General features: G+C 62.2%; 2 protein-coding genes across 5 annotated transcripts in view; one reads left to right on the top strand and one right to left on the bottom strand.

Moving 5' to 3' along the window:
• The window catches only part of LOC134736273 (uncharacterized), an 8,109-nt gene extending 7,167 nt beyond the window's left edge, over positions 1 to 942 (top strand). For both annotated transcript variants that reach the window (XR_010120175.1, XM_063636718.1), the window contains one exon: positions 415 to 942. The gene's annotated coding sequence lies outside the window, so the exon portion shown is untranslated. The remainder of the gene's footprint in view (positions 1 to 414) is intronic.
• On the bottom strand, positions 792 to 12,733 carry DIPK1B (divergent protein kinase domain 1B). 3 transcript variants are annotated; one of them, XM_055270330.2, is made up of 5 exons: positions 12,542 to 12,733; positions 7,489 to 7,623; positions 3,513 to 3,620; positions 3,240 to 3,416; positions 792 to 2,562 (listed from the first exon to the last, which is right to left on the bottom strand). In XM_055270330.2, exons 1-5 carry the CDS (start codon positions 12,602 to 12,604, stop codon positions 1,750 to 1,752), a joined length of 1,296 nt encoding a protein of 431 aa, XP_055126305.1. In that variant the 5' UTR covers positions 12,605 to 12,733; the 3' UTR covers positions 792 to 1,749. The 3 variants fall into 3 exon arrangements, with proteins under 3 accessions (XP_055126305.1, XP_055126304.1, XP_055126307.2); XM_055270329.2 differs by lacking the exon at positions 12,542 to 12,733 and adding an exon at positions 10,826 to 12,332; XM_055270332.2 differs by lacking the exons at positions 7,489 to 7,623; positions 12,542 to 12,733 and adding an exon at positions 4,534 to 7,472.
• Positions 12,734 to 12,946: the final 213 nt, after the last annotated feature.

A 12,946-nucleotide genomic window follows, 5' to 3' on the forward strand; every position in this document is an offset into this window, starting at 1 on the left:
CTTCAAAATACAGTTTCTGGAGGCAGGCGCCGTGGCTCAGGCCTGTAATCCCAGCACTTTGGGAGGCCAACACGTGTGGATCACCTGAGGTCAGGAGTTCGAGACCAGCCTGGCCAACAGCCTGAAATCCCGTCTCTACTAAAAATACAAAAATTAGCCGGGTGTGGTGGCACAAGCCTGTAATCCCAGCTATTCGGGAGGCTGAGGCAGGAGAATCGCTTGAACCCGGGAGGCAGAGGTTGCAGTGAGCCGAGATCACGCCACTGCACTCCAGCCTGGGCAACAGAGTGGGACTCTATCTCAAAAAAAAAAAAAAAGTACAGTTTCGGGATTTCATAAATTGGGTTCCCTGAAGGTCATTTGGTGAATCCAGGTTAAAGAACCCTGGTCTGCATCACTGTCCTTGTTTTTCAGATGCAGAGGCCAGGATGTGGGCCCAGCCCTGTGCCAGGAGGCTGGCTGGAATAAAGGTACAGATACAGGCCTCACCCCCTCTGGGACCACTGGCACTCAGGGTGTTTGCAGCGTCAGAGCCCAGCTTTCCAGAAGCCCACCTGCCCCCAGGGCCACAGCTGCAGCTCCTGCTCTGCTGTCATTACAGGGATGGGCAGGCTGGCATGGGGGCACCCGCTGCCCCTGGCTGGGTAGTGCTGTGTATTCCCGCCGGCCAGGGGCCACTGCCAGGACCACCCCTCCATTTTCATATCCCGATTCTTAAGTTCTGCCATTGTGGTATTCTGGTGGAAAAAAAAGAACCGCTTGGCTGTTTTTGAACTGCCTGGAACCTAAGATCCTGAGTTTTTTCCCCCCCAAGGGGGAAATCTATATTGAAAACATTTATTTTAAAATACAGGATGAAGTGAATTAAGATTAAATGAACATTTCTTTAAGGATAATATTCTGTGTTGGCAAAACTTGAGAATAAATTGGTCTGGAATGGAATGGAATGGATTGTCTTGACTCATACGTTGCGGAGCACAGCCCGCCCTGGAGAAAGGTGTTGCTGTGGTGGGATCTTCCCACCAGGGTCCTTGCCTGTTCTCCTAGGGAACGGCTGCTGGGTGCCCTGGGCTACTGGGGAGAGCGCACGGGGCTGGAGAAGACGGCCATTCCTGGGCTGTTTCCTAGGGAATGAGTTCTACATCTTATGGCTGGATTTTGTAAAATCAGTTTTTAAAATACCGCATGTATCTGTTTTCTTACTAAGACACCTTTTTTCTGGTCTGTTTGCCACAGCCCAGGTTTGGGGGGGTACTGGTCATTGGCTGTTTCAGAAGCCACTATGTTCGGGGAACTGCCCTGGCGGCTTCAGAGGTGTGTGGGTTGAAGGGCAGGCAGGGGCTCTGGAATAGATCTCACCTTGAACACCTGAGGGCTGCCTCCCCAGGATTCAGGGGCTCAACCCCAGCCTGAGTGCCTGGGCTGGGTGGATCCACAGCGGGGTGAAGGGTCTCACGCGCAGCATCGATGGGGGCTCAGGGTGCTCAGCCCTGGGCCTTACATAAAAGCTGTTTATTGACATTACGTTCTTCAGAGTAACAAACTCCCTTGGAGGGCCCTCCTGCCGGGATGTCCGCCTTTGCTCTGAGCCGGGGTCTCATGTCTGTGGTGTTGGAATCCAGAGTCCTGACCGTAGGGGAGTGATTTTGCAAAAGTTGCATTTCACATCTGACAGGATTCCTTGAGGAAGGGCTGGACCCTGGCACCTGGCCAGCTCCAGGAAGGGTGGCCGGGCCCCTCACTGCCCCATCAAGAGTACTTGGTGTTGGAGATCTTCTTCCAGAGCAGAGTCTTGAGGTGGCTGAGCACCAGCGAATGATGGGCCTCCACCTGGCTGGCCAGCCCGCTCAGCGTGGTGCAGGTGCGCAGCTGCGTGCCCAGCTCCTCGCGGAGGTCGGCGGGTGCGCCAGGCAGCAGGTAGCCCCGTAGCAGTGCGCACACCTTGGCCAGGTTGGGCTGGATGAGGTCGCCCTTGCACTGCCTCATGAGCCTGTCACACGGGGCCCTGCAGTCGTGCCCGTAGGTGCAGTCGGCGCTGTGCTCGCAGTGCCGGCCCTGCAGGAAGCGGCGCACGGTGGCCTCAGGTGCCACCTGCTGCAGGTCGGCCATCTTGAAGTCGTAGGTGGCTGTGTAGCCCACATTGGCCAGTGTGGTCTCACACATGTAGAAAGTCCCGTAAGAGCTGTGGAAGAGCTCCTCCACGAACTCCAGCAGGCCGATGGCGATCTTGGCCCGCCAAGGCCACGCGGGCCCCAGCCACTGCTGGAGAGCACCCTGCAGGGCAGGCGGCAGCAGTGGGCGCAACAGGGGTGGAAGGGCGGCCACGTGCCAGGCGCCATGTGGCACGCCCTCGGTGAGGTAGAGGTCCCCGCAGTAGCCCAGCAGTCTGGAGGCGTGCTCCTTCTCCTGCAGGGACAGCAGCAGCAGGAACTCGTTACGCTGCAGCAGGGCCCACACGGACTTGGCTTCCGCCAAGGACACCCGGTTGTCCTTGTTGAAGTCAGCCATGAGCAGGACCTGGCCAACCAGCGCCGGCAGGGAAGGCAGGTCTCCCAGGTTCGCCTGGCGTTTGGGACCAAAAGAAAGGAAAAGCCAGTTGATTTGATGTCTGGGAGCACGAGCTGGCCTTGACCTGGTCCTCCTGGTGGGGTGGTCTGCTGGCCAGACCAGCACATCTGCCAGGTTAGGGGTCCCAGCCCACAGCTACACAGGTGGAGGAGGCAGCCAGCAATGTGTCCACTCACTGCTGGCCTGTGTTGCTGCTGCCAGATATACCTCCCTCCTCCAGACAGACCTCCCGCCTCCTGGCAGCCTTGGGTGCACCTGGGGAGCTCGAGTGTGGGCACCTGGGCAGAGAAGCCTCAGAGCTTCCCTGAGGATGAGAATCGGCAGAGGGTGGAGGGCACGCACTGGCTGAAGCCCTGGGAAGCGGCCCCTCTCCGCAAGCCCTGGTCTCCATTCGGGGCACCTGCCCTGCTGGACCCACGGCCCTTGACAGCAGAAGCCTCCTCTCGACCTCAGCTGCCAGCCCACCGGCGCCCCCAACCCTTGCTCCCAGCCCTGGAGAGGCTCCTTCCCTGGCAAGGCTCATGCCCAGGGGCTGGGGGATGGGAGGTCTGCCCAGGGTCCACTTGGGCCCATCTATGCCTTTGCGCTGGGCATGTTGGTGCCAGGGCTGCCCACTGGGCACATGACCGTGGTGTGGACTCCTGCCCTGCCCCCCAGGAGAGCTGCCTGACCTTGAGGAAGCTGAGGGTCATCTCCCGGAATTCCTTGATGGAGGTGCCCCGGGTGGGCTTGTCGAACAGTACCAGCTCCCGCCGGGGGGCTGCATCCGACCGGGCCTTGGAGTCGAGGGTCTCCTCAATGCCACACTTGATGGTTACATCCTTGTCCCGCCAGAGCCCGCTGTACACCTGGACAGGGCCATAGAGGTCCTCCGTGCAGATGTCCCCCTCCCACTGCATGGGCAGTATCAGCCCCAGGCCCACCCGCCCTGCCAGTGGCTATACCTGCTGGCCCGGGGCCACCGAGAGGCAGGTCCCCCACTCCACCATACGCAGCTCACACAGGTCCTGGCAGACGGAGCCCGAGATGATCCCCTTGTGGTACTGGTCACACTGAGGAGACAGATGCAGGGTGTGCCGGATGGGGCAGCCACACCCCTGCCCCACTGAGCCCCTCCCCACAGGCCCGAAGCCCAGCTGGCAGGGTCCTCCACTTGCTGCAGTTGAAAAGCTGCCAGCCCCTCACACAGGCAGTGCCGAGGCCCTGGGTCATGCCATTGGTGGCTGCAGGATGGGGCTGTTGGCTGCAGGGGCAGCCCCGCCAACCCTCCGGTCCGGTCCCATCCCCACCATCCTGGCTCCTATAACAGGATGGCACAGCAAAGGCCACTGCCTGGACATGAGACACACACCATGCCCAGTGTCAACCCCGGGCCAGGGCCAGAGGCAGGAACCTGGAGGCAGCTCTCTCACCCAGCTGACTGAGCTCTCTGGACCATCCAGGCACTGGCCAGTGAACTAGAATTCACCCTAGTCCGTAATATCTACACCACCAGCTGCCACACGTGCTCTGTCTGCCTGACTCTTCATTCCTGCCTCGGGTGACGCCAGGAGGGAGGACAGCCCCCAACTCATGGCGTCCTCCCTGCCCGGATCAGTAAGTGAGACATCTCTGAACTTGTTTCCTATGGTGGTGCTGACTGGACTGTGTCTTCCATCTGAAGGGCCAGGAGCTGCCCCACCCAGGCAGGGCTTTCCCCAGGATACCAGGAAGAACAAAAGGGTAGGCTCTTGGTGCCAGTGCGATGGATGGTCAGGCTGGCAGAACCTGGACAGGAGTCAGACACGAGCCACAGGGCCTCTGCCAGAGAAGCAACCCCCTGGTCACAGGTCAAACAGCTGGGTGTCATCCCGTGAAGGGTGCCGCGTCCAGCTCCTCTGCTCCCCATCAGGGCGGGCTGCCAGCCATTCTGCACTGGGCACTCACGGGGGCTCTCACGACAGATCCTGATGCCCAGAGCCACACCTGCATGGCAGCTTCTGGGTGGGTTTCCACTTCTCCCAGGCGTGGGTCTCCTCCTGTCCCAAGGACTTGACCTCCATCTTCGGCCCGGCCCAGCCTTCCCCAGGCTGAGGCAGAAGCACAGGCTGTGGCCTCACTATTTGCCCCAAGTGCAGCCAGGACAGGGCTCACCGCCAGAGGTGACAGTCTCAAGGATACCCCTGGGGTGGAGTGGGCAACAGAGCCCCAGCCTCTACCTCCTCTCCCGGCCCTTCGAGGCCAGTGCCCAGGCTCAAGCGCTCTGTTGTCAGAGCTGTTTGTCAAGGCTTAGAAAACGGACTCCTGGGGTCCCACAATGACTCTGGGCCTGTCCTTCCCGGTCCCACAGGCCCCTCCTTAGCCAGACCCCCAGGGAGACATTGTTAGTGGTAATTAAATCAGGCTTGGGGCTGGCTGCCGCCCCTCAGCCCCCACCTCAGCTCCAGGAGCCTGGCAGCCCCTCAATCCCAGCGCCCCGCGGGAGGTGACGGGGTGATGGAGCTGGCCCGCCCCTCTAGGGGTGGGGGGAGAATTCCTGGATGTACAGCCTCAGTTGCCAAGGAGCCTGGCTGAGCAGGCTTGGAGGGAGCTGGGGAAGGGAGCTGTGGAACACCCTGCCCTCCAGGGGTCGGGAGGCGGGAGGGTCCCCGCCCCCCACACACCAAGGATGGGGACAGAAGTGAGATGGGCCAACTGGAGGCCGAGGACCCCGCCACGTGAGTCACGAAGGCAGCGTCTGTCCCGGCAGCAAGAAAACGCCAGCTCTTCGTCAAGACAGAAAAGGAAAATGAAGGAAAACCGCACACTTGTCCAACCCTCCACCTTGCAGGCAGGCCCTTTGCCACCGGAGTCCACTCCCGTCCCCAGACCAGCCCCCTGCGCCTGGAGCCCCCAACCAGCCAGCTCCCTGCACCCGGAGCCCCAGAACACACAGCCCCCTGCACCCAGAGCCCCAGACCAGCACCCTGCACCCGGAACCCCAGACCAGCCCCCTGCACCCGGAACCCCAGACCAGCCCCCCGCGCCTGGAGCCCCAGACCCGCAGGAAGCTGTCCTGCTCCTGGCACACAGTGGTGCTGGGGAAGGAGCCTGTGGGCCACGCTGCTCTCTGCCAGACTGGGGCTGGGCCTGGGGCCCCCCACGGTTGGAGAGATGGAGCTGCCCCCATGGTCCTGGGCGCCTCCCAGCACCTAGCAGGGTGGGGAGAGGCTTCCTCAGAGGCTGAGGCAGGCGTGTGCTTGGCCTCCTCAGGGCCCCCGCCGCACATTGGTCCCCTCAACCACCCAGCCTGCTCCCCGTCTGCAGCAGGGCTCAGTGGGGACTCACAGTCCAGTTCTTGGCCTCGTGAGGGCCCTGGTGGAACCTGGGACTGGCCCTGCACTGCTGCTGCCTCACTGTGTGAGCTGGGCCAGGCTCTGCGCCTCTCTGAGGTGTCCAATGCCCCCATGAGGCGGGGCAGGGAACCTCCTCTGGGAAGGAGGGGACGTCTCCATGGCCCCTGGGGTGGCTTCGGGAGAGCTGGGCTTGGCCTGACCTTTGGGAAGGCTCTGAGCAGCCAGGGAAACCCCCACCGGGCAAAGAGCCAGGGCAACCTGGGAAACTGACGCTGCAGCTTCCTCGTTTGTGAGGGCACCTCCTCCTGCTTTGCGGTCCAGCACCCAGTAGGTGCTCAGAACCCACCTGGCCATGTGAATCCCCTGCTCACTCCCACCCGCCCCCACCCACAACACCCCGGCCTGGAGGTCCGGCCCCTCCACCTCCTCAGTCCTAGGAGCTCCAGGGGTGCATCTGCTCGGGGCACAGCCCTCCCCACCCATGGCCCAATGTGCCACCCTCCCACCCTGCTGGGCTCACAGGCCCCCTGAACTTCAAGGGTGAGCAAGGCCTGATGCCAGGGGCCTGGAGGCCTCCCCTGGGCTGGCATGGGCTCCAAACAAGTCCTGGGCACAAGCTCTCCTAGCTCCGGACCCCACACCCCACTCCTCCACTGCCACCTCTGGGCCTTTCCACATGTGGCCCCTGTCAGACATGGCTCTGTGGGGCACAGGCCTGTCCACGCCCACCCAGGTAGCTTCATCCACCACCCAGCTGCCAGGAGAGGTGCCCTCCCCATCTGACAGAGGAGACACCGAACCTGGGGTCTCGCTGCACCCAATCCCCCTATGACAACCCACAGTGGCGGCTGCTACGGGCCAGATCCTTCTATGCCCAGGCCTGACCCCAAGGGGAGTGGAGGCATTGGAACCCTGGTCATTGGGCAGGCTGGGGTCAAAAATTCAGTGGGGACCTGCCCAGCTCTGGGCGAGTCTAGGGTTTGCCAGGAAGAGAGAGCTGGGATGACCTCCCCTCCGAGCTAGTCACAGGGTGTGCAGAGGAGCAGGGGGTCACCTCGGTGTGCACTCGTGGACACGTTTGCTCCCAGACACACACATGCTCACATATGCCAGGGGACTTAGCCCTGTCTTCCTGAGGTGGAGGCTGTGGAGGACCTTGCCCTGCCACCTGCCTCGGGGGACCCCTGGTCCCAGGGGAGCTAGCAAGGTCACGAAGGCCAGCACACAGGGGTCTCCATCCCGGCCAGTAAGGACACCACACGGGGGTCTCTATCCCGGACCAGTGAGGCTAGCTGCCCACCCCAGGCTTCCTACTAAACATCCTCCCTCCCAAACATTTCTGGAGTCTGCCCTGCTGTCTGCCCCCAGCCCCAAGCCTCTCCCTCTCTCCTGGGCCCCTGCAGCCACCCCCACATCTCCTCCATCCTCCTCTGGACCCCCGTCCTCCACACCCAGCCTGAGGCAGCTTTGCAGATTCCACCTAGAAACCCATGTGCCTCGTGGGCCCTGGGTCTGGGGAGGCAGGTGTCTTCAGGGCCTTGTACCCCAGCGTCTTGGGCAGCAAGGGGGCACGGCCCAGTCCCCAGCCCGCACAAGCAACACTTACAATGACCACCTGGCAGACGTGGCCGCGACATCGCTCCGAGTAGGACGAGTAGTGCACGTACACCAGCCAGCTGCCCGCAAAGACGCCCAGCCAGGCCAGGAAAATGCAGCGGACCCTTAGGCCTGGGAGCCGACCCTGTGGGGGAAGGGGCTGCATGAGGAGATGCCCTCCGGGCACCCAGGCTCAGGGTGCCCTCAACCCCACTTCCCACGGGAAGGGCCTCCGGATCCACCCCAGCCTTCCCCTGCCATCCCCTTGGCCCGCTGGCGCCCCCATCTTCTAGAATCACCCCCAGCTCAGCCACACCTGCTCCTGGCTCTGCCTCTCAGAATCACCCCCAGCTCAGCGACACCCCGCTCCTGGCTCTGCCTCTCCAGGGTCACATACCAGGGGCTGCAGGGGCTGGAGGTTGGGGCAGGCGCTGCTCAGACTTTTCAATGTTATGGGCGGGTACAAATAAATGTCAAAACCAGGGGACTACAGGGTGGCCGATTCTTTCCTCTGCTGAATGAAGTTTTTTTTTTTTTTTTGAGAGGGAGTCTCACTGTGTAGCCCAGGCTGGAGTGCAGTGGCGTGATCTCAGCTCACTGCAACCTCTGCCTCCCAGGTTCAAGTGATTCTCCTGCGTCAGCCTCCCGAATAACTGGGATTACAGGCATGCAACACCACGCCCAGCTAATTTTTGTATTTTTAGTAGAGACAGGCTTTCACCATGTTGGCTAGGCTGGTCTTGAACTCCTGACCTCAGGTGATCCACCTGCCTTGGCCTCCCAAAGTGCTGGGATTACAGGCGAGAGCCACTGTGCACGGCCAAATGAAGATATTTTTACAAACCCTTCCTATCCTGACCTCATTTCATAACATCGTCACCTCCGCACAAGGCCAGGTGAGCGCACCCACCGCGAGCGACACTGCCCCTATTTTCCCACCGTAATGCAGACTGGTGGGAAGTTCCGGCCAGACCAGGCCCGCAAGGAGAACCAGGTTTGGAGAACGGGGCCCCAGGGGCCCAACGCAGCCACATCCTGGAAGCCTTTAAGAGACGCAGGCGGGCCGGGCGCGGTGGCTCACCCCGTAAACCCAGCACTCTGGGAGGCTGAGGTGGGCAGATTGCTTGAGCCCAGGAGTTTGAGAACATCCTGTTTCATCCTAGTGAAACCCCGCCTCTACAAAAATACAAAAATTAGCTGGGTGCGGTGGCTTACCCTGTAATCCCAGCTCTTTGGGAGGCTGAGGTGGGTGGCTTGCTTAAGCTCAGGAGTTCGAGACCAGCCTGGGCAACATGGCAAAACCCCATCTCCACTAAAAATACAAAAATTAGCTGGGCGTGGTGACTCACGCCTGTAGTCCCAACTACTTGGGAGGCTGAGGCTGGAGGATTGATTGAGCCCGGGAGGTTGAAGCTGCAGTAAGCTGTGACCGCACACTACACTCCAGCCTGGATGACAAAGCGAGACCCTGTCTCAAAAAAAAAAAAAAAAAAAAAGACACAGACTCAAGACACCGATGTTCACAACAGCCCAGCGGTGGGCAGTCCTGAAGTTCACAGCCGGGGGATGGAAGAGCAGCTGCGTCTATCGTATCCACACTGTGGAGTGACTGCGCCCTGAGAAGGAAGGAGATTCTGATGTTCACCCAGAAGGGAGGAACCCCAGGACAAGAAGCTCAGTGAAACGAGCCCGTCACCAAAGCACAAATCCTGCAGGACCCATTTACACAAGGTCCCCAGAGTCGCCAAAACCATAGAGACAGGAAGGAGAGTAGAGGGAGCCTGGGGCGGGGAACGGACTGGGAGTGTGCCTTTGATGCAGACAGAGCTTCAGTTTGGGAAGTTGGAGAGCTCTGCGGACAGAGGGAGGTGACCACTAAACCGTGCACTTAAACAGGGTTAAGATGATACATTTTATGCTATACGTATTTTACCACAGTTAAAAATTAAGGCCGGCCGCGGTGGCTCACGCCTGTAATCCCAGCACTTCGGGAGGCCGAGGCAGGCGGATCATCTCAGGTTGGGAGTTCGAGACCAGCCTGACCAACATTGAGGAACGCCATCTCTACTAAAAATACAAAATTAGCCAGGCGTGGTGGCACATGCCTGTAATCCCAGCTACTTGGGAGGCTGAGGCAGGAGAATCGCTTGAACCCAGGAGGGAGAGGTTGTGGTGAGCTGAGATGGCGCCATTGCCATTGCACTCCAGCCTGGGTGACAGAGCGAGATTCCGTCTCAAAAAAAAAAAAAAAAAAAAAGAAAGTAAGCACGCAGCCCCGGCCCCTGCCTAAAGCTCTCACCCAGATGTCTGGGAGCCGGCTTTTAGGGAGGGCTCCAGGTCACTCTGCCATCCTCAGTCCCTCTGCCTTGGTTTCCCTACTGGCATGAGGAGCCTCAGGCACGGGCTCTACAGTACAGGCCTCCAAGCTGGGCTTCCAAGGGTGACAGCCAGGGACAGCTGCATGCCACCTTCCCTCTCCCCAGCCCCCTAGCAAATTTCAGGCCTCTCAGGCACTGGCCAGCAGAGGGGACTTGCCCTATGCAGGGGCTCAGACATCCCTGACCTGGAGCTGAAGGGTGAAGGGCCCAGGCTTGGGGGCCAGCTTCCCCTCAGAGAGGCCCCACTGCTGGCTCCAAGCACTCCCTGTGGCCTCCTGTCCACCTGCGGCCAGGGAGAGGCTGCCCACTGGTCACATCCTCCTCCTGGCAGCACCTGGCCACACCCCCACCTGCCTAAGTCACAGCCCCCATCAGAAGTCGTGGGCTGCAGCCCAGCTTAGGCCGTGAGCAGGGAACTCCTCCCTAAAATGGGGCCACCAGCTCCTCAACGAGGACAAAGCACAGCCCAGGCAGCTGAGGTCGTTTTTTCTGGTTCTTTCAGGATGGGTGGGCCCTGGTCTGCTTCCCCGGCATCCAGTCACTGATGGCCGCCCCAGGCAGGGCTACAGAGGGAGGACCCCTAGCAGCTGGGGAAGGGCCCAGAGCTCCAGTAGCAGGGGGGTCCTGGGGGTCCTGGAGCAGAGGGTGTGGCTCCGGTGGGGGGAGCCCTCCAGGCCTAGGATGGTCTCCGCCCCCTCAGACCACTTGTCCTGGGCACTGAATCTGTTTCCGGCAGACTTGCTCAAGATGAAAAACAGGAAAGCAGAGAAACAATGGGGGGTGGGTGTTGTTCTGGCAGGATAAGGTCGGAGGGCTCCGTCTGGGGTGAACGTGCCCGAGGCAGGGCCACACAGGGAGGCCCAGCATGGGCGGGGTCTCGGAGGACAGCCAGGAGGAGGGAGGCTGCAGCTGGCGCCGGGCCTAGGGCTGACCCCAGCTGGGGACAGTGACACCAAGCTAGGGACTTACCCAGTTCTGCTCCCCAGAGCCCCGACTGGGCTTGGGCCAGGGCCTATTTCCGCCTGGCCAGCTCTGGTTCATCCCCCAACTCTTTCATTGTTGTTGTTCTTTTGAGACAGGGTCTTGCTGTGTTGCCCAGGCTGGAGTGCAGTGGTCCAGTCACAGCTCACTGCAGCCTCGAACTCCCAGCTTCAAGTGACCCTCCCACCAAGCCTCCCAAGGTCCTGGCATTACAGGCAGGAGCCACCTTGCCCAGCTCTCCCCTAGGTCTTGATCTTCCCCAGCTGCCATCCCTGACCGTGCTGTGGGTCCTGGGGTCCCAAGCAGCTGCTCTGCAAGGCCCCCACAGTGCTCCCTGGCCCACCTTGGCTCCCGGGCCTGGCACAGATGGACGGGCAAAGCTTGAGTGTGGAGGTGGCCCCACCATCCAGGACCTGGGCTGGGGCTTTGCAGGGGCAGGTGGGGACCAGCTCCTGGTGTAGCCACTTGGAGGGTGGGGAGGGTCACCCAGGGGATGGGAACAGCACCAGTGGTCCTCAGCCCAGCAGGCTCAGACCATGGGCCGGGAGCCCCACAGCACTAACCCAGAAAAGCAGTTCACAAGGCCAGGAAACTGAGGCCCTCACCACTAGAGGGGCAGGCTGGGCTCCCACCAGGGCTCTGGCCCCGAGCCAGCCACCCTGGGAACAGCCAACATCCCTCTGCTGCCATTCCCGGGCGGAGCTCCAAGCATCAGCATCTCTTCTGCAGCTGCTGGTGGAGGCCTTTCCTCGGGGGAGGGGACCACTGTGCACCCCACCTCGCAGCGACTGGGGTGGTCCTCAGACCCCTTAGCTCTCACCCTGCCCCAAGGCTGAGCCGGGACCACCACAACCTGAAGCCCCAGGTGGGCACAGAGGGTCTCGCTGCAATCTGTGAGTTGCTGGGTTCCATACACTCTTCCCAAAAGGGGAGCTGAGGCCAGCCAGGCCCTGAGTTCAGGCAGGACCCAGGCAGGGTTCCTCCTGCTGACCCAGGACCACCCTGCGGGGGCCAGGGAGATACAGGCAAATCTGACCAGGACTGGCTCCTCTGGCAGGTGGCTGAGGTCCTGGAGGGTCTGGGAGGGCACCCCATCAGAGGCCGGGCCCCGGATGATTGGAGCCTGATGGGCCTGGCCTGCATCTCCCCAAAGCAGAAGGTGAAAGGGCTCCCGGCAGCTGGAACCCAAGGCAGCCCGGGCCTCCCCTGCGGACCCGGCCAGGCCCCTGGAGGGGACAGTGACTTGTTCAAGGTCATCCCGGGGTCAGGGCAGGGTCCCCGCGCTATGGCTGGCTGATGGGATGAAGGGGCAGGGGGCGGAGAGGTCATGTCCTTGCCAGGGCGTTTCTGTGTGTCCCAAGTTTTCTACCGCAGAATAACACGCCTCATTTTTTAAGTGGAGAAAAGAGGAAAGGACTTTTGTGTGGCTTCTGGGCCTGGGGGGCCGGGACCGCCTGCAGGTCGGGGCGAGGGCCTCCAGGCCGCAGCATCCCCGCGCCCGGACCCTCCCGTCGCCGCCACCGCCCCTCCCCCAGCGTCCCGTCCTTCCTGAGCCACTCGCCCCCTTCCCGCTGCCCACCCCGGGCTCATGAACCCCTCGTGTCCGAACCCGGGGCCCCGCTCCGCACTCGGCCCACTCCGGGGCTGGAGCTCGGCCTCCCCAAGCAGAGGCGGCCGGGGGCGGCGGGCGCGCACCGCGCTTACCTGCAGGCCCTTGGAGAAGGGGCAGAAAAGCACCAGGTGCGCCAGGCGCCGCAGCCGCCGCATGGTGGGCGCCGGCCGGGGCTGCGCGGGCCCCGCGGCTCGCTCGGCCTCAGCCCCGGCCCGGCCTGGCCCGCAGCCGCCGCCGCTCCCTCGCCATGCGGGCCGCGCGCCCCCGGGCCCGCGTTAAAGGCGAGGGCGCGCGCCTTTCTGACGGCCGACGGCGGCGCGGCGGGAGCGCGCGGGGGAGGGGCGCGGCGGGGGCGCGCGGGGGCGGGGCTTGGCGCGCGGCCCGCCTTCGACCCCCGGCTCGGCTGAGGAGGGGGCGGGCACCGAGGCCCCGCCCACCAGCAGACCCCGCCCCTCATGCAACGGGGCTGCGGGAGGGGCCGGGAGCCGGGGCCGGGG

This window comes from Symphalangus syndactylus, chromosome 3 (assembly GCF_028878055.3).
Source record: "Symphalangus syndactylus isolate Jambi chromosome 3, NHGRI_mSymSyn1-v2.1_pri, whole genome shotgun sequence".
Classification (NCBI taxonomy): Eukaryota; Metazoa; Chordata; class Mammalia; order Primates; family Hylobatidae; genus Symphalangus; species Symphalangus syndactylus.